The sequence below is a fragment of the Ursus americanus genome, chromosome 6 (assembly GCF_024610735.1).
Source record: "Ursus americanus isolate L20-20 chromosome 6, mUrsAme1.1.p, whole genome shotgun sequence".
In the NCBI taxonomy this organism is placed as follows: Eukaryota; Metazoa; Chordata; class Mammalia; order Carnivora; family Ursidae; genus Ursus; species Ursus americanus.
Genome location: NC_142132.1, coordinates 56,181,852 through 56,206,453, shown reverse-complemented (window position 1 = coordinate 56,206,453; position 24,602 = coordinate 56,181,852). Strand labels below are relative to the sequence as shown.

The following is a 24,602-nucleotide window of genomic DNA, read 5'->3' as shown; positions in this document are numbered from 1 at the left end:
GTCCCAGATGTATTGGGCTAAATCTTATGTTTATCAACTCATTGACTGTTTTGAAGAGTCTATAAATCATTCTATCAAAGAATGATTTGTTGTTTAGCTCTTTAGAGAATTAACAAATTACTCCAAAAAAGCTCGCAAATAATCCTCGAATTCATAATGTCCTTTTTTTTTTTTTTGTAAAAGTTGGAAAGCCATAATCTTTCACTTTTCTTTTCTGAATGAGATCAAGGGTCAAGACCTAAAATTCTCCTAAAAGATATGGCAGAATAAATACCTTCAACTACTATTAGAATACAAAATATAGAACTATAATTTCTACTCTCACCCACTCCCCTTCTTAAAATGTTAGTTTTGAGGATAGTCTCTATTAAGAAAAGTATAAAATACTTGGCCATAGTCTCTGCATGTGGCTGCAGATAATGTTCAGTGCACAAGAATTCAAATTTTATTTTTTAACATTTGTGTTCTGTTTATTTCTCAGCTCAAAATGAAAGTCATCATAATATTCTTTAAACTCCCCCCGTGGAATACTAACAATGATTTAAGGAGTCGTACTTCATTGTTTCCATTCCCCACCCCCAAGTTTTCTTTCTCATAATAGTTAGCCAAAAGATTCATAATTGTTCCAGTCCACAAAAATTTATATAAATTGAAAAAATGGGGAATTCTCTTATTTTTAATTCATTTTTGTTTCTCAGGGGAGAATCAGCTGTTCTGGACACTTGATGGTACAAAGTTTGCCCATTCGCAGTCGACTAACATCTGCTGGTCAGTCTCACAGGTAAAGACAGTAAGGGGCTTCTCTAGCTCCTCCCAAGCACCCACCTACCGCAATGAGCATCAAAGTGTTGGGTCTACAGATTATTACTTGAAGTGTAGTCCTGCACCTGCAGCATCAGCATCCCTTGGGAGCTTGCTGCGGATGTGGAATCCCAAGCCCCACCCCAGACCTACGGGATCAGAAAGTACATGTTACTAAGATCCCCAGGTGATTTACAAGCACATTAACTTGGAGACACACTGGTCTGTCAAACACTCTTGATGGCTCAAAATGCATAACTATCAGTAGCTCTTGTGCAGATAATATATAAACCAGGGTCTTTTAATTAAATTACCTTATTTTCTTCAATAAAACAGAAACTGCTAATGGTTATATGTCTATAGATTGCATATTTTTGTTTGTTGTTGTCCCCAGTGTAACAATTGCCTCTAACAGAGCAATTGGCTTTCTTCCTCTCTCATTTTACTAACCACTAAGAATTAAGAGCCTGGCTTCCCCTTGAGTCTTATGGTGCCACAAGGTCTTAGCAAAGCATTCCATAACTGCTGACATGGATGAATTATATTTGACTTAACCAAAGGGGCAAAAATAGTGACCCATGTTTCAGATACAGTATTTCATCACTGCTGGAACTATACCTTCTTCTTCATTTTTTTCCCCTTCAAGAACAGCTGGTACTGTTGGTCAGTCTTAACTAGTTTAAGTTCATGATCATCTTTAATGGTCTGCCATAATTTATAGCCGGGTTAAATTTTTATTAGTCAGAGACATGGGGATTGCAGCTGTCTTGTTCTGGGTAATAAACAGGACTTGTCTGTTGGCTCTCATTTGAGATTCGGCTTGAATACTGATTTATTTGTTTATTTTGAAACTTTTGAACAACTGGTCAAAGCCAAGGCAAGGGGAGCTGAGCCACTTAACCCGGAATGACTTCAGAGAGAAAGAAGCTAAAGCCTGTTTATTTGATTACAGATCGCATAAGATAATCCTACAGTGTATGAGATGCTTACCACCTTGCTTTTTACATAAGCTTCACACCATTATTTATTATTTTATTATTTGTTTACAGTCCAGCAACCTCCTCCCCCACAGCCCCCAAAGTACCTGTTCTCTAGGAGCTATAGCCATGCCTCAGTGCTTGCTGTTGTAGGTTTATAGATCGGTTTCTATGTCTAATGCCTGAACATGCTTGTTTTTATAGAGGAAGGTCCCGAGTACAAGAAAGAGACAAAGAGCCCCTACAGGAACGCTTTTTCCGACCATATTTCCTGCAGGCTCCTGGGGATATGGTAGCTCACGAGGGGCGCCTCTGTCGGCTGGACTGTAAGGTAGACTCTAATACTCATCCCAATTCCAGAATCTGTTCCCATTTTGCATTCGTTTATTCTCATTTGTATTTGTTTTATGTTTTGTTTAGAGAAAGGGGGGCTGGGGAAAGGAGAGAGATCACTTCTTTTCTCACAAAGCTTTTGCAAGGCATTTAATACCAGACAAAAGAATTTGATGAGATGTTCAAGGCTTTATACCTTACTAAAATTACTTTGGTGTTGTATCAAGTTAACTCTGCATTTGTAAAAGACAACCGAAGAAGTGATATAATTCAGACATTTAGCCTGATTTTTGCATCCTTGAAGTGAATTTCTGTGATGTATAGATTTCGAAAAAATTGTAGCCATGAAAAGATGGCTCTGAGGTGGTTTACGAAAACGGAAGTTGGTTTCTCATACTAATCAACACCCACCAGCTTCAGCTACTCTGCATTCTAATTCTTCAACCAGAAACTGTTCAGCTGAGCAGCGTGGATATCTCTCAGTATGAAGAGAAACTTAAGTCACCTCTTCGACTCCAGACAAAGATGCAGAATGCTATGGAAGTTTTAGATGCTAATTAGTAAAGGCTTGAGCTGAAACACTGATAGAGTCCACTTCTCTAGGTAGTTCTTACTCTGCCAAGGGCTGCCTAAATAATATTTGGGATTTATTGTTACTTCTTCCACCCTAAACCCTAAAAGATAGCCATTCCAGGTCCCATCTCTAGAGATTCTGACTTAATATAGTAAGTAGACATTGGGATTTTCAAATGCTCCCTATGTGATTATAACACACGGCAAGGTTTAAGAACTCTAGTTTAATGTCTGCCCTCTCCTCGCTTGCCTCTTGCTTATCAGGTATGTAAGCAACATTATCATCTGTGAAACTGGCTCTGCAGGCCAATTTATCTATTCATTTTGTTTTTTATTTCTTATTTAATCTAAAATATAACCATCACCTGAATTGGGGTCAAAAATACTATACAGTTTAAATTAATGCGGCCATTCATCCAGCCCCTCTTGTCCTGATGCCCCTGCAGAGAGGTTTCTCTCCACCTCATGTTTTTTCTCACTATCTATTTGGTGCTAGACAAGGATGAAGAATTCAGCCACCAAATAAATCTGCCTGTCACCGGTCTGGCATTTGCCTCAGCTGTCCTCTTGTTTGTTAGGTGAGTGGCTTACCGCCCCCAGAGCTGACGTGGCTGCTCAATGGCCAGCCGGTGCTACCAGACGCCTCCCACAAGATGTTGGTCAGGGAGACCGGCGTCCACTCTCTGCTCATTGACCCGCTCACTCAGCGTGACGCGGGGACCTATACATGCGTCGCTACCAACAAAACCGGACAGAATTCCTTTAGTCTGGAGCTCACTGTAGTAGGTAAGGTTTGTTTCTGGGACCCCCAAACATAACTCCCTTTAAAGTTATTGCCCAAATAGGCACAGCCTCTGACAGAATTCCTTAGTCCTTTGCTCCGCCAAGTTTCATCTCAGTTTCTCCTTCATTGTAGTAAGGGCCATATTTCCTACATTGCTTTCAAAGATCTATCAGTGAAAACATAATGTGGTATCTTGTGCATATATGCATGCAATAAATGGGAGCCATTGTAATAGCTAATTAATCAATTAATTAGTATATTGACTTCCACTAAATTCAAGTCACTTGCCCTACAGTTCATCACTCCTGGAACACACCAGGATCCTGCCCCTCCCCCAAGCTTCCATCCCTTCCCTTCGCTGATCCTTCTACCTGGAATGCCCTTCTTTGCCTAGGAACCTCCTCCTCGGTCTCTAAGGCTTAATTCAAATGTCACCACCAAGGCACATCCTCCTCTGTTTCCATAGCTCTTACAAAAGGAGAGACTCCTCAGGGCACTTGCGGCCTTCCATGGAACTGTTATCTCCTTTGCCTTCCTGAAGAGGCTGTAAGCTTCTAAATCAGACACTTGGTTGATACCCGCCCTCCAGCCAGAATTAGATTTCAGAATATACGAATTCTAGTGCTGAGCTTTCTCCCGTGTGTGGCCCTTACCAGAAACTGGGGGGCTTCGGCATGCTATCCTCTCTATAGGCTAGGGGCTGCCTGCCCCATATATCTTTTTCTCTTTCTCACTCTTAATTTTCTCTTACCCAACAGAGTAGGAAAAGCTTATCCTGCAAGGAAATATTGATTACAAGCTTTTACTTTTTCCCCAATATTTTGCTAATATCGACCCTGGAATCCTGAAATATGAGATATCTTTGCCTTATCTGCTTCTGGCCCTCCCCCCCAAAAAAATGCCTCCTTCGGAAGCATAATTTGTGTGTGTGTGTGTGTGTGTGTGTGTGTGTGTGTGTGTGTGTGTGTGTGTTTTTAAGTAGTGTATTTCTGGGGTGCCTGGCTGGCTCCGAGGAGAGTGCGACTCTTGATCTCAGGGTCATGAGTTCAAGCCCCACGTCCAGCGTAGAGATTACTTGAATAAATAAAACTTTATTAAAAAGGAGTGTACTTCTTTTCTGTAGCTATAAACTTCTTCAAAATAAAAGTTGAGGGGAAATGAATATATCTTCTACAAAATCAACTCCTCTAGAAAAGAAAAAGGATAGATTCAGTATATAAAATCTGTTGTTTCTCAAAATTTACTGCTGGGAATAAAAGAGCCTCCTTAAATTCCACACCCACCATTCGCGTCCCCCGTGTGCAAACCAGATCCTGGAGTGTTGTCTCTCATACAATATGCAAAGACCTTCCCTCATTCCCTTTTTCATCACTTGCGGAGCTTTTATCAAAGCAATGATCTTCCTTAGAGGTATGAGAAGGGTTCTGAAGAGGAGGTGAGGTGGGCGGGTGCCCACTCTGTTAAATTCCAGAGTTGTAATGACTTTGAAGCATGAACCCCAAGGTGCTCACAATTCAAACAAGAATGGCCCTTCTCTCATTCAGCCAAAGAGGTGAAGAAAGCCCCCGTGATCCTGGAGAAACTGCAGAACAGCGGAGTTCCGGAAGGCCACCCAGTGAGGCTGGAGTGCCGGGTGATAGGCATGCCGCCACCTGTGTTCTACTGGAAGAAGGACAACGAGACCATCCCTTTCACCCGAGAGAGGATTAGGTACAGCCTGCTCCCACGTTCAAAGGGACTTCCAAGCTCAGGGGGACTTACTGGGCACCAAGATAAGTCTGTCATCTTTTCAATTTGGCTTCTTTCACTCAGTATGATGCGTTTGAGTTTATTCCTGTTATTGTGCGTATCAAGAATGTATTCCTTTTTGTTCCTAAAAGGCAGTCCATGGTTATGGATGTCCCACAGTTTTAAAACCTTAATTTTTTTCAGGATTAATTAGCAGGGTTGTTTTTTTTTTAATTTTAAACTCAGTTTTGTTAACATACAGTGTTATATTAGTTTCAGGTGTACAATATGGTGATTCAACAATTCTATACATTACTCAGTGCTCATCAGGGTACATGTACTCTTAGTCCCCTTCACCTGTTTCACCCATCCCCCCATCCACCTCCCCTCTGGTGACCTGTTTGTTCTCTATAGTTAAGAGTCTGTTTTTTGGGTTCTCTCTTTTTTCCCCTTTGTTCCTTTGTTTTTTCTTAAATTCCACATATGAGTGAAATGATATGATATTTGTCTTTTTCTGACTGACTTATCTCATTTAGCATTATACTCTCTAGATCCATCCGTGTTGCTGCAAATGGTAAGATTTCATTCTGTTTTATGGCTGAGTAATATCCCTCCGTGTGTGTACACACACACACACACACATGCACATATATATCTTCTTTATCCATTTATCTGTCGATGGACACTTGGGTTGCTTCCATATCTTGGCTATTGTAAATAATGTTGCAATAAACATGAGGGTGCATATTATCTTTTTAGATTGGTATTTTTATTTTCTTTGCATAAAAACCCAGTAGTGGAATTATTGGATCATATGGTGATTCTATTTTTAATTTTTTGAGGAGCCTCCATACTGTTTTCCATAGTGGCTGCGCCAGTTTGCATTCCCACCAAGAGTGCATGGAGGTTCCTTTTTCTCCACATCCTTGTCAACACTTGTTGTTTCTTGTGTTGATTTTAGCCATTCTAACAGGTGTGAGGTGACATCTCATTGTAGTTTTGATTTGCATTTCCCTGATGATAAGTGATGATGAGCATCTTTTCATGTGTCTGCTGGTCGTCTGAGTCTTCTTTAGAGAAATGTCTGCTTGTATCTTCTGCTCATTTTAAAATTGGATTATTTTGTGTGTGTGTGCGTGTTGAGTTGTATTAAGTTCTTATATATTTTGGATACTAACTTTTTATCAGATATGTCATATGTAAATAATCTCCTATTCAGTAGGTTCTCTTTTAGCTTTGTTGATTGTTTCCTTTGCTGTGCAGAAGCTTTTTATTTGGATGTAATCCCAATAGTTTTTTTGTTTTTTTTTTTTTGCTTTTGTTTCCCTTGCCTCAGGAGGTATATCTAGAAAAATGTTGCTATGGCTGATGTCAGAGAATACTGTCTGTATTCTTTTCTAGGATTTTTATGGTTTCAGGTCTCACATTTAGGTCCTTGATCCATTTTGAGTTTACGTTTGTGTCTGGTGTAAGAAAGTGGTCCAGTTTCATTCTTTTGCATGTAGCTGTCCTGTTTTCCTAATGCCATTTGTTGAAAAGACTGCCTTTTTCCCATTGTGTATTCTTGCCTCTTGTGTCAAAGATTAATTACCATACAATTGTGGGTTTATTTCTGGGCTCCCTATTCTGTTCCATTGATCTATTGTTCTATTTTTGTGTCAGCATCATACTGTTTTGATTACTACAGCTTTGTAGTGTAATTTTTAATTTGGGATTGTGATACTTCCAGTTTTGTTTTTCTTTTCAAATTGCTTCAGCTATTTGTGGTCTTTCGTGGTTCCATATAAATTTTAGGATCATTTTTTCTAGTTCATTGAAAAATGCCGTTGGTATATTGATAGGGATTGCATTAAATCTGTAGATTGCTTTGGGTAGTATGGACTTTTTTTTTTTTTTTAGATTTTATTTATTTATTTATTTATTTATTTGGGAGAGTGATTGCACTAACAGGGGGAGCAGCCGAGGGAGAGGGAGAAGCAGGATCCCTGCTAAGCAGGGAGCCTGATGTGGGGCTCAATCCCAGGACCCTGGGATCATGACGTGAGCCGAAAGTAGATGCTCAACTGACTGAGCCACCCAGGCACCCCTAGTATGGGCATTTAACAATATTGGTTCTTCCAACCCATGAGCATGGAATATTTTTCCATTTGTTTGTGTCATTTTCAATTTCTTTCATAACTGTTATATCAATTTCTTTCATCAGTGTTTTATAGTTTTCAGAGTACAGATCTTTCACCTCCTTGATTAAGTTTATTCCTAGGTATTTTATTATTTTTGGTACAACTATAAATCAGATTGTTTTCTTAATTTCTCTTTCTGCTGCTTCATTATTAATATATAGAAATGCAATGGGAGGGGGCGCCTGGCTGGCTCAGTCAGTGGAGCATGTGACTTTTGATCTTGGGGTTCTGCGTTCAAACCCCACATTGGGTGTAGAGCTTACTTTAAAAAGTATTAAAAAAAAAAAGAAAAGAAAAGAAAGAAAGAAATGCAACAGATTTCTGTATATTGATTTTGAAGCCTGCAGCCTTACTGACGTCATTTATCAGTTCTAGTAGTCTCTAGGGTTTTCTATTTATATTATCATGTCATCTGCAAATAGTGAAAATTTTACTTCTTCCTTACAAATCTGGATGCCTTTTATTCCTTTTTCTTGTCTGATTGCTGTGGCTAGGGCTTCCAGTACTATGTTGAATAAAAGTGGTGAGAGTGGACGTCTTTGTCCTAGGGGAAAAGCTTTCCATTTTTCACCATTGAGTGTGATGTCTGCTGTGGGTTTTTCACATAAAGTCTTTATTATGTTGAGGTATATTCCCTCTAAACCTACTTTGTTGAGAGTTTTTATCATGAATGAATGTTTATTTTGTAAAATGCTTTTTCTGCATCTATTGAAATGATAATATGGTTTTTGTCTTTTCTCTTGCTTATGTGATATATCACATTGATTGATTTACGAATATTAAACGACCCTTGCAACCCAGGAATAAACCCCACTTGGTCATGGTGAATTTTTTTAACGTATTGTTAGATTCAGCTTGTTAATATTCTGTTGAGGATTTTTGCATCTGTGTTCATTTGAGATATTGGCCTGCAGTTTTCTTTCTTTTTTTCCTTTCTTTCTTTCTCTCTTTCTTTCTTTCTTTCTTTCTTTCTTTCTTTCTTTCTTTCATAATGTCTTTATCTGGTTTTGGTTTCAGGGTAATGCTGGCCTCATAGAATGAATTTGGAAGGCTTCCTTCCTCTTCTATTTTTTGGAATAGTTTAAGAAGAATAGGTATTACCTCTTCTTTAAATGTTTGGTAGAAGTCACCTGTGAAGTCACTTGGTCCTGGACTTTTGTTTGTTGGGAGTTTTTTGCTTCCTGATTCAATTTCACTGCTGGCAGCTGGTCTGTTCAAATTTTCCATTTCTTCCTGATTCAGTATTGAGAGGTTACATGTTTCTAGGAATTTACCCATTTCTTCTAAGCTGCCCAATGTTAGCATGTATTTTTCTATAATACTCCTTTTTAATCCTCTGTATTTGTGTGGTGTTGGTTGTTATTTCTCTTCTTTCATTTCTGATCTTGTTAAAACTTTAATTTTTAAGTTTAAAAATGTATAAGGAATTTGTGAAGATCCTGCATATTTTTTGTCACATATTTTCAGTCATATTAGTACCTAGGAAACCCCTTTGACAGTAAAAAGCTAAAATAAAATAAAGCAAAAGAAAACATTAAGGCAGTCACTCATTTTCTATCCATCATGACTTGGTTATTTTTAAAGTAACTAAGGATCCAGTTTCCAGAAGTCAATGCCTTGTTAGATTTCCATTAATCAAACTTATCTTTGCTGTTTTGGTTTTATGCCACGAGAGGGCAAGCAAACAAAAGCAGCTTGTGTACAAAAGTTTCTACTGAGAATTATTTCTTCACAGTAAACTGAATTTGTCCCAAGGGCTGTTGTAGCTGTCAAACTTTATAGAATTTTGGCATCTAAGAAGTCTACATATATATAGATCAAGATTTTTCTCTGGTAAAACTTAGGCAAGCACAGAAAATATTCTTGAGTTAGCACTTCAGTCTAAATTAATGTAACATGTTGGGGTGCCTGGCTGGCTCAGTCAGTATAACATGCCACTCTTGATCTTGGGGTCATATGATTTCAAGCCCCATGTTGGGTATAAAGTTCATTTAAAAAAAATAATAATTAACATGTTAAACTCAGCCTGAAGTTTTAGTGTAATTACCCAAGATGCAATATTCAGCCAAGGGTGAGAACTACTGATGTGGAGGAAACAGAAGGAATTTGCCCCTGAACTGTGCTAAACTAAATGCTGCATATGCCCAATTGGTTACATTAAGAAATAATCCCTCTATGCTAACAGTACATCCATCCCTGGACTCTCATTTTGGTCTCCCTTCTTACAGCTTCCTAGCAAAGTTCTTGTTGAAATGTCCAATCTGGTTTGGAAGAGAGATTTTTCTGGACTTTGGTTGTGACACGTGGGGGCCCCTTTGGTGGGGAGTACAACTCCAAACGTGGGGAGGGTAAGAACAGATCTCAGCCTGGGCTGCCAACCCTCACCTGGGCCTCATGAGGTTAACCTCACTAGGTTAACTGCTGCTCTTTCGTGACTCCTTTCCACTTTTCAGTTTGCCTTTGATAATTGCTTTAAGCTGATTGCCGCATCCCTCCCCATAAGGTCAGGGAGGAGAGGGGATGTACTGCACAGCTGGGTTTGCCCCAAGAGTTCCTCTGAGCCCTGCACTGCTCAAGGCCTTTCCTGCCTTCAGGTACGGCACAGATATGTTCTCTTTTTTCTCCAGTATGCACCAGGACACAACAGGGTATGTCTGCCTCCTCATTCAGCCAGCCAAGAAATCCGACGCTGGGTGGTACACGTTGTCAGCCAAGAATGAAGCTGGCATCGTGTCGTGCACCGCGAGGTTGGATATATACGGTAATGTCCTCAGTTAAACGTCTGGTGTGATAGACAGTTTAAAACAATCTTTTTAAGGATAGGCGTAGTGTGTTTCCATAACTGCATTGGTGGGGTTATATTTTAGTACTTAAGCGATGGATTTTTAAAATCATTTCATCCCAGTCACCTCAGGGCTTTTGTACACTTTTGTAGTTTCCTATGAGCTCAAGCTTCTTCAAGCAATGTCCTGTAATGTTAGGAATTACAGCTATTTCAGAGTTTAACTGTGTTTGTGCTTCTGATCACTTAACATCTCACGCTGTCTCCTTAATACCATGAGCCACCCACTAGAACTCCCTCCCCACTGCCTGTCATTCCCCGCCAGACATACCTCCACCCTGAAGAATTTTCCTGTCCCCATTCATCTGTTAATTCATTCCACAAATATTTATTGTGCCAATCCCACAACCAGACTAATAATAGAGAGCTGTCCTAATAATAATATCAAATGATGTTTCTATGATGACTTGTAATTTACAGAATGGTACCCTTAGACCCTTCCAAACAATTGTTGCAATTGTTGTCACCCTCATTTAAATTCTGAAGAAACTGAGATGCAGGAAGTTTAAGTGTCTATAGCCAGGATGCAAATCTAGGTTTTTGTATCACTCCTTTGAGCCATGTTTCTAATTTTCAAAAGAATTTAACAAGTTAATCTTTATTTATGTACTCTACTCCTCTCCTCTATGCTTTTGACATTAACTGGTATTTTTGGAGACATATTCCTTAATCCAAAAAGGTGATTCTTTTTTCTCCCCTCTCCTTTAAAATTTTTTAAAAAATAATTCAACAATTAATAAATTTCTTATTCATTACTGGTTTAACATGATTAACAGAATAACAAATAAGAGTCACTATGTCTGGAACCTGAGGTCCCTGCTATTCAAAGGTGCATACTAGGTATACTAGGTATACCCCTGGGTATACCATACAGGAGGGGCCTTGGCCTACCATTTTTCCCTAGGTCTAATATTTGGGAGAAATATATAGCTTTCTGATTATTTTCCCTTATCCTTGGATTTGAAGTTCAACTGTGAGGAACGCTGACTTTAACGTACTTTCCCCTTGTGAGGGGGTGGGGAGAGAGAGGACATCGATATATTTAACCTAGGTTAAGTCCCCTATCCGTTTCATCTACTTCTCCGTGTCAGAGGGAAATAGCTCTCCAACTAAGAAACTCAGTACCAATAAGCCCTGAAACTGATCAGTCTTGTCCCAATCCTGCTCTCCACTTCCCAGTTCAATTTTCTGGACTTACTCCTCCCAGGCTCCTGCCTTGATTGAGCACCACCAACAATAGGGGGTGCTGTTTCCTCGATTGGGACCTGGGAGTGGAGGACGGGATGAAGGACTTGGCTAAAATCAATCCCGCACCCCCTCACCACCTCCACCACCACTTCCTGTCTACGGAACGGGGAAGCAGGTGGGCTCCCCTCTCTCATCCGAAGTAGGGCTTCTAATAGAAGCAATTACAGTAGTCTGGTTAAGAGCTCTGGAGCAGAGACCTGACCATTCACAGCGGCCTTACTGAGTGCCTGCTCTTCAGTGAAATCACTAGACGTTTTGTCCTCACTTTTGTACCTTTCAAAACTTGATTTTATCAATCCATTCAGAGGTATTTAGACTCTAAAAAACTGATTCAAAATAATGAAATCAACAAAGGTCCAATTTATAAACGAGAATGTTAAATAGGTCCATAGCTTTGTAGGACCCAGAGCATCCGTGTTCCCCACCTGGTGCTCCCCCTTCTCCACATTAAGTCCCTGGAAGCCTAATCAGAGGACTGCCTGGTAATTTTCAAATCAGACACAAGAGCAGGGACAAAGCAGTTTGGATGGGTATTTCATTCAGGCCATGTTCAAGCCTAAGGATCATCTCTGCTTAAAAAAACAAAACAAAACCAAACACCTCCTTTAGACAGTGCTTAGACATGGAAATTCTAACATATTCTCTTTTGTCCCTGAACCGCGGTTGACCGCATCTCTGTTACTTCTCAGTCTTCTTGCTGCAACATTAGAACCTGATTAGGGTGGTGGTAGGTAGTGGCTAATTAGTGATCAGGGTGGTGGTAGGTACTTCTCAGAGGTCTGGACTCATCTTTTGGCTTCTATTACCTCAGGTTTCTTGTCTCTACCTTCTGAGGTACCTGCCCTTGAGAGCCTAACAGCTCTTTCTACACTGCCCTTGGGAGACCCCGTGCTAGGTCAGTGAGAGGGGACATAAGAAGAGATGTTTTGACAAATCGACCTATGCAGCTACTCTTAAAAAAAAAAAAAAAGATTTCATTTATTTATTTGAGAGAGAGAGCACGAGAGTGGGGGCGGGGGGTGAGGGGCAGAGGGAGAAGCAGACAGCAGACTCCCCACTGAGCAGGGAGCCGGATGCGGGACTCATCCCAGGACCCTGCGATCATGACCCAGAAGGCGGATGCTTAATCTTCTGAGCCACCCAAGTGCCCCCCTATACAGCTACTCTTTTTTTTTTTAAGATTTTATTTATTTATTTATTTGAGAGAGAGAGAGAGAGAGAGACAGCCAGCAAGAGAGGGAACACAAGCAGGGGGAGTGGGAGAGGAAGAAGCAGGCTCCCAGTGGAGGAGCCCAACATGGGGCTCGATCCCAGAACGCCAGGATCATGCCCTGAGCCCAAGGCAGACGCCCAACGACTGAGCCACCCAGGTGCCCCGCTATACAGCTACTCTTATAGTCCCAGATCGTGGGTTTTGGAATTAGGAGCGTAAGAGATCGCCAGCCCAGTTTGCCTATTCCTAGCAGGGAAGGAGAGATTTTATTATTCTTTTGCAAATGACGCATTTCAGACCCAGATATGTTTCATAGCAAGTGTTGGAATGAGGACAGAATACACCCCTACAGTGTACCCACTCGACTGCATTCCTTTGATTGTAACATGTTATTTGGTCCATTTTCCAGCTCAGTGGCACCAGCAGATCCCACCGCCCATGTCCGTCCGGCCCAGCGGCAGTCGCTACGGATCTCTCACCAGTAAAGGACTTGACATTTTCTCTGCCTTCTCCTCCATGGAAAGCACAATGGTGTATTCAAGCTCTTCTCGGAGTGTAGTGGAGAGTGATGAACTTTAGGAATGTCTGGATGCCTGCTGTGTAAGGGGGCAGACTGGAGGGGGATGGAGGACAAGCCAGACACAGTGGTTTCCAAGCAACTGGATTTGAGTAAGTTCCCATGCTGCTGGACCCGTGGCAAACAAGTGCTTTGAATTAAGTCAGCTGGGTTCTCTTGCAGTCTCAGATGGGGGAAAGATGTAGGGCTGTGCCTTTTAAAGATTCCAACAAAAATATGAGAAGACGATACAGATGAACCAAAGATGTCATGAAGTCATCCACTGCTTTGGGAAAAAGCTAGTATTCTCCCCTACCCCCTGCTATGTTAGGGATATTTAGGCCCTACTAGGAGCAATGAGGGGCCATATGCTTGGGCTGAAAGGAGTTAGACAGTAGTGACCTTAGGTATCACTAACTCACCAAACAATGCAAAGGGAAAAGGTGGGGAGGTCTATGTTACCTTTCATCAATTACACCCATAGCTGTAGTTTTGATGGATTCATTTAATCAGCTTCTACTTAGCCTTAAGAGATCGTGCCATACAACTCACAGACGTGGAGACACACTTTTGATTTACTTATCCTGAGTGTACTGAGCCACATTATAAGGTGCCAAAATGTGCTTGAGACACAAAAAAATCCACTGAGACACTCAATATTGCACAGTGCGCTTCTTCTATAGCCAAAACAAGGCCCCATCAGCCTGTCTGCTCCATTTTCTTTTGGATATAATGGTGAGTGGTTTTTCTTTGTGAATTTATACATCCCTAAATTCTAGAACTAAAAGGTTGTTAGTAAACCAACCAGAGAAATCTTCTGCGGGGTCACTTTTAAAACTACTAGCTTCAATTGCCACTTGCAAAATATGCAAGAGTCGTCATCATCTGTCCCTCTTCTCTCCCCAAAAGTCTGGAAGTGTATGAATGAGGCAGTGAGGGAGGAAGAGATGCGAACGAGGAGAGGAAGTGATGGGAGAGTGTAGTTTCTCACTTGCCCTAGAAGAGCAGTGGGTGTGGAAGGAGACATCTTTAATAGGTATGAACTGTTTTTCAGATAATTAATTTTCATTTTCAATATAGAAAACATCATGCTAACCAGGAAAGTGGGAGGAAAGGGAAATATGCATCTTTGTTCTAACCTACCCATTCAAAACCTGCCTCTTAACTTAAGCCATCTTTAGACATAAGTTCACTGCGATTATCCCCAGCGCCTAGAAGAGTGCTTAGCACCACGTAGACATTCAATAGATATTTGTTGGATGAATGAATCTTACATTAGAGAAATCTGCAATTCACACAGCAGTCCAAAAATTGCCCTGGGAATGGTCCTCACAGCACAGCTTGCTCCAGACTCACCTGTGAAGTGAATTGGAGGTGTCTGTTACCAATTCCCTTGTGCCCAGGTGTCTGGTGGTCTCTGAGCCAGGCACCCTCAGCTGGCATCTTACTCGAATGAATAAATAGTTGTTGTTTAGAGAGGCTTGAAATTTTCTTCACTTCAAGACAAGGATTTCCAGTATAAAAATAAATTCATTCACTCAAAAAAAAATCATTTGTGTGTCTACTCTGTATAAGATGCTATGCTAGAGCCTTATGAATAAGACACAGTCCCTGACCTCAGGGAGCTGACAATCTAGTAGGGGAGGTAAGATGTAAGGCATAAAGAGTGCTGCTTTTGGGGGAAAAAATCTATTCTTTATCAAATAGACATTTCTAGTACTTTTCACCCTATATTTTTTATGACTCTAAAATCATCTTAATATTTTCAATCTTTATTCCTTAATGAAACAAAATGCCACAGGTTACATCATTAAGAAATACAGGTTTCAGTCAGTTATGCAGTGAAATTATTAGATTTGGTTTCCTTTTTTTCATGTATTCAGGAACAATAGTAAAAATACAGGCAACTGTAATGAAATAGTATACGTTTCATGTAGAATGCATCCTGTAAAATGTTCTGTTGCCACATTGGCTTCTACCATGAAATCTCTTCTGGCCAAAGAGAACTTTCCAACTCCAGGATTGTTCCTTCACGGTTGTGCACCTGACCTCCCCATCACATATATTTCTGTAAACGCTAAATAGTCCTCCCACGAAAGGATATTTTTCACCTCCGCACGTCTTAGCTTTGTGAATACTTTTTATCTGTTGCCTTCTAGTGTTCACCAGAGAATTAGCTTCAATACTATATTTGACCACTAGATGGCGCTGTCTAACCTAAAATATAAGAAACCTAAAAATTCCTGAACCGAGATACTGGATGATGTCAATGCAGGGTTTCTGAGCCCATTGTTGACATTTTGGGGTGGATAATCTTCATTGCAGGGGACTGTCCGGTGCGGTGTAGGATGTTTGGTGGCATCACGGGCCTCTAACTAGATGCCAGTAGTGTTAGTGGCCATCCCCAGGTTCTGGCCACCCAAAATGTCTCCAGACAGGGCATACACTTCCTAGGAGGCAGAAACCTCCCCTGTATTGAATGAATCAGTGTCCTGCTTCGAGAATTCCATTAGAAGTCAATTATAATGAGGGATACTTATATAAGAAATTTTGGTTCGGTTGGATATGTTTGGTCTCAACATGTCCAAAATCAGATCCTTCATCTTCCCTTTCATAAACCATTCTTCAGCCTTGCTTAATGATTTCTATTAATGGCACCATCACATTCCTAGCAATCCGAATAAAAAGCATCCAAGTCATTTTTTTGCTTCCTCTAGCCAGTTGATCAACAGATCCCATTAATTCTAATTCCATTATTTTTTTTACATTCAGCCCTTCTTTTCCATCCCCCTGCAGTTCTCCAGGTCAGACTTGCATTACTTTATTAAGTTCCCTCAATATTTCTGACTTCAACCATCATAAAGGACTTCTAAGTGGCCTTTCTTGCCTCTGTTCCTGCCATTTCTCCCACTCAAATCCAGCCCAGATCTCAGGGTCAGCTCTTTCTTCCTGAAGTACTGTTCTGCTCATACTATTCCCCAATTTCAAGCCCCCAATGGCTCCCTGGAGCCAAATCAGGTACCAGCTCTTCTGCCCTGTGGTATTCAAGGCTTGCTCCAGTATGATGCCAAAACCTTTCAACCCATTCCTCAGAAAACACACTCAATATGGCAGCAAACCTAACACAGGCCCCTGCTTTCCAGCTACATGCCTTTCTCTGGCCTCTACCTGGAAGGCTCTCTCCCCAGCCTCCACCTATGGCAATCTTACCTGTCCCTTAAAGCCCATCTGAAATGCCACTGCCTCTGCAAACTATTTTCTGATCCTCCAGACCCCACCCAAAAACAATTCTACTTTCCTTGAAAACTTATAGCAAGTTTCTTCAATCTGGAAGAAGAAAAGATGACCTTATAGTATTTTATATAAAATATACCCTCTCTAGACCTCCTTGTCCCCTCCCCTTGCACTAGCCAGTCTTGCCCACACTAGGTTTTAGCTACTGTTGGTATGGACTGTGTCAAAACTTTGTCATGGACCTTATACAGAGCAGGCACTCCATAAATACTCATTGACCTAAACTGAACTTTAAATTTCTACGTAAGTCAGTATGTTTCTATATAAAGTGAATTGAGTCTAGAGCAGTAGTTCTTGACATGGGCTGCATATCAGAATCTCCTAAAGAGCTTTTAAAAAGCTTGATACCCAGGCCACAACCCCCCATCAGTTAAGTCATAAGCTCCGCAACTGTGGCATAAGCATCAGTGTTTTTTGAAGTTTCCCAGGTGATTCCAAAAAGCAGCCAAGATTGAGAAGAAAAATTTCAGAACTTACCCAGAAAGGTCCAAAGGGATGCAGATGGCGTTAAAGCTGTAGTTTTGTCACTTGGTGAAGAACTTACTCCCCGCCTTGTGCTACATGCCGTGCATGCCTAGAAAGTAGAAATACACGCACACCTCCGCCTTATTAGACCCTACTATTTTGTGCAACACTTATTAGCATTCATGAAGACCTTAGAGGAATCGCAAAAACCTGCAAAAATGGACCAGGGAAAGAGGAAAAGTTGATGCAATATGTCTGGCCCTTTGTTTCTAAAAGCCATACAGGTCCCATAAGCACTCTTGTCTCCAAACAACTTGAAGGGCTTTTCATAATTTGATTAGTCGTGGAAATGGGGATCAAAGGGAAAATGGAGAAAGGAAAGGCACTGTTTAAATGAAACTGCCTTTTTGAAACAATGCACCCTTCACTAAAGGAAGGTTTTAATCAGAATTACCAAATAGTGGAACTGGTTTCAATGCATCTTTCTCTTTTTATTCCTCACCTAACTTTTGTAAGCAACCAATGAGAAATTAAATAGTTGAGAGACCAGCAGCAGACAGAGCCAGAGCTCTGAATGAAACACACCATGGAGAATAATTCCCAGAGGAGTCAAAAGCTGACTTTTATAGGGACAGGTTAATTTGGATAATCCTCAAATGGTAAATGGGTTGCTTTCTACATGTTCACTTGTAAATTGGTTGTTCAAAACTCAGAATATATTTCCTTACACACACAACACCCAATGCTAGATTCCCAAGTGAGCTCAGTAAAGCCCATTTAATTCATGACTGAGTTATGATATCGATTATACCTGATTGGGTTATGGTCCCAAGAACAGGATCCAGGCAAAGCAGCCAATAGGAGGAGAAGAGAGACTACTTCCTCCTTTTTTGCATCTATGATGTGTCAAAGCGAAAGTGTGTCTAAGGTCCTTTCTGCATCTATCCCCCATTCTGTGTTTTTCTCCCCAGATGCCCTGTGCTCCATGTTCTGTAATCCCCCTGTGTGGTAACCCATCCCATCTCAGCCTGTCAGCATGCTTCATGCTCCAAAATGACCTAACTCCTGTTCCAGGCATCTTGGCCCGATGGTCAGAAGAAAACAGTCCAACTGAACGAATCCTGAATACCTGAGAGTCTCTTAACTTCACAGAGGGACTGCATTTTTTTAAGCAGTTGCCTTCTTACTCCCATCAACTTCTAATTGACAGGATTGCTGACAAAGTGAAAAAAAAATCAGGTTGGGAGGGGAGGTCTAGAAAACTAACTGGGTCAGACATCCAAATTCTTGTTGATCACAGCCTCCTTCTGTCCTCTTCCTCCCCACACACTCCCAAAGTACCTTCCAAGCTGAGATCCTGGCCTGCGTCTGTATCTGGGCTATTTATGAATTGGTTGTAAACTCAAAGGCAAAGTTCCTAATAATGACCTTTATTCAAGGTCCCTTCCAGGGTCCTTGGGTAACCTGGCCTCAAAGTATTTCTGCTGATGGTTGAATAGAAAATCAATGTGCCTTACCAGTAAGATGAACAATTACTGAGATTACACTAAGCTTGTTGAAGTCCTTTTCGCCACTAATTACCTTTTCTTGTTTTACATGGATCAATATTTCAGAAAGTTAATTACTGAAACATTGCTCGAAGAATGCCAAGCATCTTCTAAACTTCGACAATGCAGTGGTCATCAGTATGCTAAAAAAGTTGCTAATACCATGTTTTTAAAAATCTGTGCAGTGCAAAAAAAATGCATATTTGTTGAAAATATGTTTGCCTCTGATTTCTAATTATATTAGTTAGCATACTTGGTGTTATAGAATGATAAACAGGCTGCCCTTTGTTAATATGTAAATAATGGCCACCTCAAACTCCAAAAAGTAATAGCCTTGAAATTGCAAGAAATAGAGAAAGAACACACTTTTCAATCCTCTGAGAATTCTGCCAAAAATGCTGAGAGTAAGCATAATGACAATGGCTGTACTGTAGGGGCATATAAACATTAATTTGCTAGAAGATTTTAACATATGAGTGAATAGAAAATGTTTCCCTAATAATAAAAATTACAAGATTTCAACACTATTTGACAATAAATATTTTAAGGCTGAAATAAATGTATACTTTTCTTTAAAATGAAGAAAACAGTTCTAGTTTCCAGGTTTAAACTTTTTGATGATGATTCAACCATTTTTTTAATGTGCAAATATATTTGACACTTGGAAGTGATTTTTAAAAATTATTCTTATTCAAATCGTATAAATTACAACATGAATTATAACCTGGTTAAATATCAACAGAGCAACAGAAAGATAACTAGCTTTTAATCTTCCTAAAATATCCAGCACAACCAGTAGACTTCTTATAGAATGTTAACTCTCTAGGATAAAAGTTCATTGTGCCTCCTAACTGAAAACAGAGACACATTAAAAAATGAGACTTAAAGATGGGAAAGATGGGGGTGGAAAGACGTGATTAGTTTAGATTGAAAATTAATGGAGATACAATAAAGGGGTGTTTTGGGGCGCCTGGCTGGCTCAGTCGGTGGGACATGCAACTCTTGATCTCGGGTTGTGAGTTTGAGCCCCACGTTGGGTGTAGAGATTACTTAAAAATAGAATCTTTAAAAAAGAGAGAGAGAGAGATGTTTTAATACCCATAAGAAACATAAGTTATTTTCATATAATATGGTAAGAATGAATTGTTCAATGTTCCAAAATTCCAAAGAACCTGATGTTTTTCACAGATTCAGTGAGTTATCTGCAAACTAGAAGATTCTTTTAATTTTCCCACAATTGGGGTGCCTGGGTGGCACAGCGGTTAAGCTTCTGCCTTTGGCTCAGGGCGTGATCCCGGCGTTCTGGGATCGAGCCCCACATCAGGCTCCTCTGCTATGAGCCTGCTTCTTCCTCTCCCACTCCCCCTGCTTGTGTTCCCTCTCTCGCTGGCTGTCTCTATCTCTGTCGAATAAATAAATTAAAAAAAAAAAGAAATCCTTCAATTTTCCCACAATTAATAGTGCAAGATTTCAGTGAATTATATGCTAGTATTGAATTGAATTATACAGCTAGCATATGCTAGTATATACCAGTCACTACCAAAAGATTACTAAATGTTTATGTGTACAGAGTATAAATGGTTTTACTGTGTTTAAGGAGAGTTAAAACCCTAAAATAATTCAAATGAAATAATTTACATGCAACTGCATTTTTTAAATGCATGTGGGTAAATTAAATTTTACTTTTTCAGTATTTTTATTTCAGAGACACCTTACCTTCTTTTCTGGTTTTCACTTACTTTTCCAATCTTTAGCATCAAGTTTCTTAACCTACCCTTCTCCCTTTGTTACCTTTCTGTTGAGATTTTTTTTAAAAAATCTGTAAAATACTTAATAGCATTAGGAAAGCTCCTTATTTGTAGGAATTCAAGGGGGATTTTAATAATTCAGATGAATTTCAGACACAGTCTCTGATTTTTCTATAACTCTGAGGTCTCTTATTTCTTTATCTGTAAAATAAACAAAATACTTGATTGAAACTCTCCAGGATGGAGGCTAGGATAAACAAACATTTATGAAGAATTTACTTTGGAGACCCTAAAAAAAGTAATAGGATTTTTTTTCTTTATTCCAAAGGAAATTTTTTAAATGTTTTTCTCCAAAGTGAGTAGTTACATTTGCTTTAAAGGTTCACATTTCTTTCCTGCCCCCACTACTTTGTTTTTCTTTAGAAAGGTAGTACATAGTGGTGGAATCTTCTTCTAAGATGGTATACATTAAAAAAAAAAAGAATCTAGAGAAAAATCAAAGGAATTCAAGAACTATTCTATCTGCTTTCTGTAGGCAGATTCCCAGAAAATTTATTTTGGCCTAGGTAGGATAGCCTACGGGAACTCTGACTCCTGTGTCCACGACTGAAGCTAGTGGAAATAATGACTCTGCAGCCCACAAAGAAAGAGCAAAGGAGTTCCTGTATTCCTTTCTGGCTTAAGCAGTTCAGGACAACTTCATTGTACTATTCCAGACCCCAATGAAAAAACGTTCCATGCTAGCATGTCAATGGCCTTATGTTGAAATGAATCAACTTTAGGGTAACAGATAGATATGGACCCACAAAAATGAGCATAGATTTTGGCCGCTGCTTTTGCATTCTCGGCTACATCAAGTCTGCATTTAACCCCAATGACTCATTTCAGCCGTGAGGACTGGCAAAGGATGTACATATGCTCACTGGCATGTACACACACACGTACACACACTTCAACTGAGGCATGGAGCGCCCATAGCTAACATAATTCAATCAGAATCGAGAGATGCCTCTTACAAACATGGTATGCTTCCATCTTAGGAAGCTTGAGTCAACTTATTTTCTAAAGTACTTTTTTGGTTATTGAAATACTAATGGAAAAAACGATTATAGAAGCCATTTTGAAATGTGTGAATTACATAAACAGTATGTTTTGCTTCCATTACTAAAAAGCAATTAATGGATCTTGGCTTTTATTTCTGTTCTTCTGCATCATGCATGTTAGATATTCTGTGGAACTGAAAACAAGTGATCGCTTAAGCCCAAATGTTTGTGAGCATAAACTGTGTCTTTCTTCAGAAGGTATGTGGTACTGTATTCCAGTAGACCAGTCATCTCCATGACATTGTTACTGTTTCCTAGTCGTGCTTTCTTAAAGATTTGTTGGGGGTTGTGTTTTGTTTGGAAATTTTGCAATTAGAAGAAGAAAAAATAAGAATTAAGAACCAGTATTTAATTCAAACTGGATATTTTAAAAAGCAATTTAGAGGATGTGATGGACTGTTTCTTTATTAATTAAATAAAATTTTATTTATTCTCAATTAATTGTTGGGTTTGTTTTGCTTTGTATCTGGTTCCAGACTATGTATGTGAGTTAGGTAAATTCTTGCTTTCAGTGTTTTTCTTTCAGCTCAGGTGGTTTTTGGATACCCTGCCAGTTTAAAATAGCAATCTTAAAGACCCGTGTTACTTCAATAAAACAATTGTTAGAGCTTGTACCCACTTGTATTCATGACCAGAGAAGGGAATGGGTTATACGCATGTGAGAAGACAGGTCATATATTTACGGCTTTATACGCACTTTAAAATTGTTTTCACCCGTAGGTAGCAAAAAGAGGTATTTTAGCGATGCCTACGCAGAGAGCAGAGGCTAGCCAAATTCAGTCCAAAAACAGCACTTCGCATTTACTGTAAGATGGCAAAATTTAAGTAACTGAGACTTACTGTTGAGTTCCACAGTTCTATTAACCACAGCCCAAATGCATTCTATCTGGTTCATAGCTAACAGAAATTTTAGATCTTCCTTAGTATAAAGGCCACCTCATTAACTAAGAAACGGGCTGTATTGGATGTTTAGAAAGATAGCCCGATCCTCTTAACATCTGCAAATACCAAAAGTTTGAAGTCAGTATCATCAGTTTTTGGTAATGAGGTTAATGGTGTCATAGTACACGTTGTTCTTTTAAGTGGTTCTTAACATTTACAGCCCGTTAGAATCACCTGGGGAAAATTTTAAACTATGCCCAAGCCTCGCCTTGGAGCAGTTAAAACAATTCTTGAGCGAGCGGGGGACCCAGACTTGATATTTTTTTCAAGACTCCTAGATGTGATTCTAATGAGCAGACAGGGTTGAGAACCACTGGCTTGGATGGTCTTTCCCATCTTGATAGCCCTATTCATTTGTATATGATTCTTCAAGACTTCTGACCCTGGGGTTTGGGGATCCAGCCTCCAGCTAGCACATAGGAAGAGCCCAGATATAATAACTAGTCAAACTGAAAACCTGCCCAGGGGAGTCTTCTTTTATTATTTAATGTTCCCTCTTAAGAGTTCTTATGGCATAATGCTACTGGTACTACACTGTTGAAGCATTCAGCTATATTCTGTTTAGGACTGCTTATTGATTAGTACGTGTGTGTTCTTCTTGGCTGCATATCCAAGGGCAAGGGTGGTGTTGAGTAAGTCTGGGTATGGGTAGGTGCTTGATAATATTTGTTGGATTTTTTTAAAAAGGGAGCTCAGGTAAAAGAATGTTTTTGAATTTCAATATGCCCTGTTGTCAAACTAGAAAGAACACAGATTTTTCAAATGTAGACAGTATAGAATACTGTAGCAACTCTTTAGTGTTTTGGTAATCTACAATCTATTATGTATAATAATGAATCTTAACTTCAAAAAGATTTTACACTTGTGCTATCCAAGCTCCTAATGCATAAATCATAATGGATTTCCCAATGTACAGTTTCTGGAGTTTTATCAAAGACTGGATTTGATCACTGAGACCCATTTACTTTTCCCTCAGATGTCTTCCAGGAAAAGATAGTACATCAAGTGGGGTGGATAGCTAGGGATTTGGTAAGAGCTAAATTGCTTCCAGAGATTTCAAAAACACAGAACAGGCAGTTATAGGCAAAATATTTAATGGAGAGATTCCCATTCTTTTTGGAGAATGGGGATGCAGAAGAGAAACAGGATTAGGACCCTAACTTTTTAATAAATCGTTCAATTTCATTAAGAAACTACTGTTAATAATCAAAAAAGAAATATTTATTGAGAGCTTATTCTGTCTTTCCCTCTCTACTAAAAGCCATAGAGATAAAATGAAAAGCACAGTTCTCTTTTACAAGGTATTTACAGTCTAGAGAGTGGGATATGAACGCTACTGGAAAAAGGACTCCATCTTAATACATTTAGAGACCTTTCCTAATTAATACATTTTTTAGTACTGATTTGATTCATTCTCAAACTCTACAAACTTACTGGGGTTATTAATGAAGCTTTCTGAGTCTAAACTATTGTACCCAAATAGTAAGAAAGGCAGATGCCCAGAGCCTTGCCGTTAGTTTAAGTACACGCTGCAGTGTGGAGTGTGGTCAGAAAAAGGACCTGACATTGTCTCTTCTAGAGCTGTGTAGTGTAAACTATAGTGTCTTCTAAGAGCCTAAACATTTTACCCTCGAATTTGCAGTGAGGAAGCAAAGTCCTGAGGCTGCCTCAGGTTCTTCTTAATGGATATCCGAAGGAAAGGGAAATTCAGCACTGGTTTCTCAAAGCTTTCTAGAGATACACTTGGGGTTTTGTAAGTTGAAGTTTATGCCCTGGGGAAGACAGTTTGACTCCTTACAAACCAAATGGATTTTGATAAGTAGGGATAACTAAGTAAAAATTCTATGAAGACTTTCTATAGAGTTAAATATAAATTGCAAATAGGTGGCTGCATCTCATGTTAGGTGTTGGAATCCATAAAAGTTCGGGGGATGTCACTGTTGTTTCTGTTGACTTGTGAAAAATGCCAAATGCACACATAAGTTAGAGTCCCGCTTTTTCTAGTTATTATTTATAATTATTATTACTTCTAATACTGCATGCAATGCTGTTGACCACCAAGTCACTCTTTACATTAAGGGTTTGGTTTACTCATCCAATGGTTAAGCAAATTGATAAAAGTAATTCAAACCAATACCGTGCATATTATTTTGCTCTAAACTTGATTAGCCTTGATGGCAGTGATGCCCTTTTTGCTCGCTTGTACTGATTAAAAGGAAATCACTTACAAAAGCAACATTTTTAAATTTCTCAGTGCTAGTTATATTT

At 39.6% G+C, this 24,602-nt stretch overlaps 1 protein-coding gene across 5 annotated transcripts in view; it reads left to right on the top strand.

The window, feature by feature from the left end:
- The window catches only part of MYPN (myopalladin), a 107,893-nt gene extending 87,120 nt beyond the window's left edge, over positions 1-20,773 (top strand). For 4 of the 5 annotated variants that reach the window (XM_045783329.2, XM_045783330.2, XM_045783328.2 and 1 more), the window contains 6 exons: positions 699-781; positions 1,983-2,109; positions 3,263-3,470; positions 5,013-5,178; positions 10,004-10,137; positions 13,089-20,773. In XM_045783329.2, the coding sequence (XP_045639285.2) occupies positions 699-781; positions 1,983-2,109; positions 3,263-3,470; positions 5,013-5,178; positions 10,004-10,137; positions 13,089-13,258 (888 nt within the window). In that variant the 3' untranslated portion in view covers positions 13,259-20,773. The remainder of the gene's footprint in view (positions 1-698; positions 782-1,982; positions 2,110-3,262; positions 3,471-5,012; positions 5,179-10,003; positions 10,138-13,088) is intronic. The other variant, XR_006777068.2, reaches the window with a different exon arrangement.
- Positions 20,774-24,602: the final 3,829 nt, after the last annotated feature.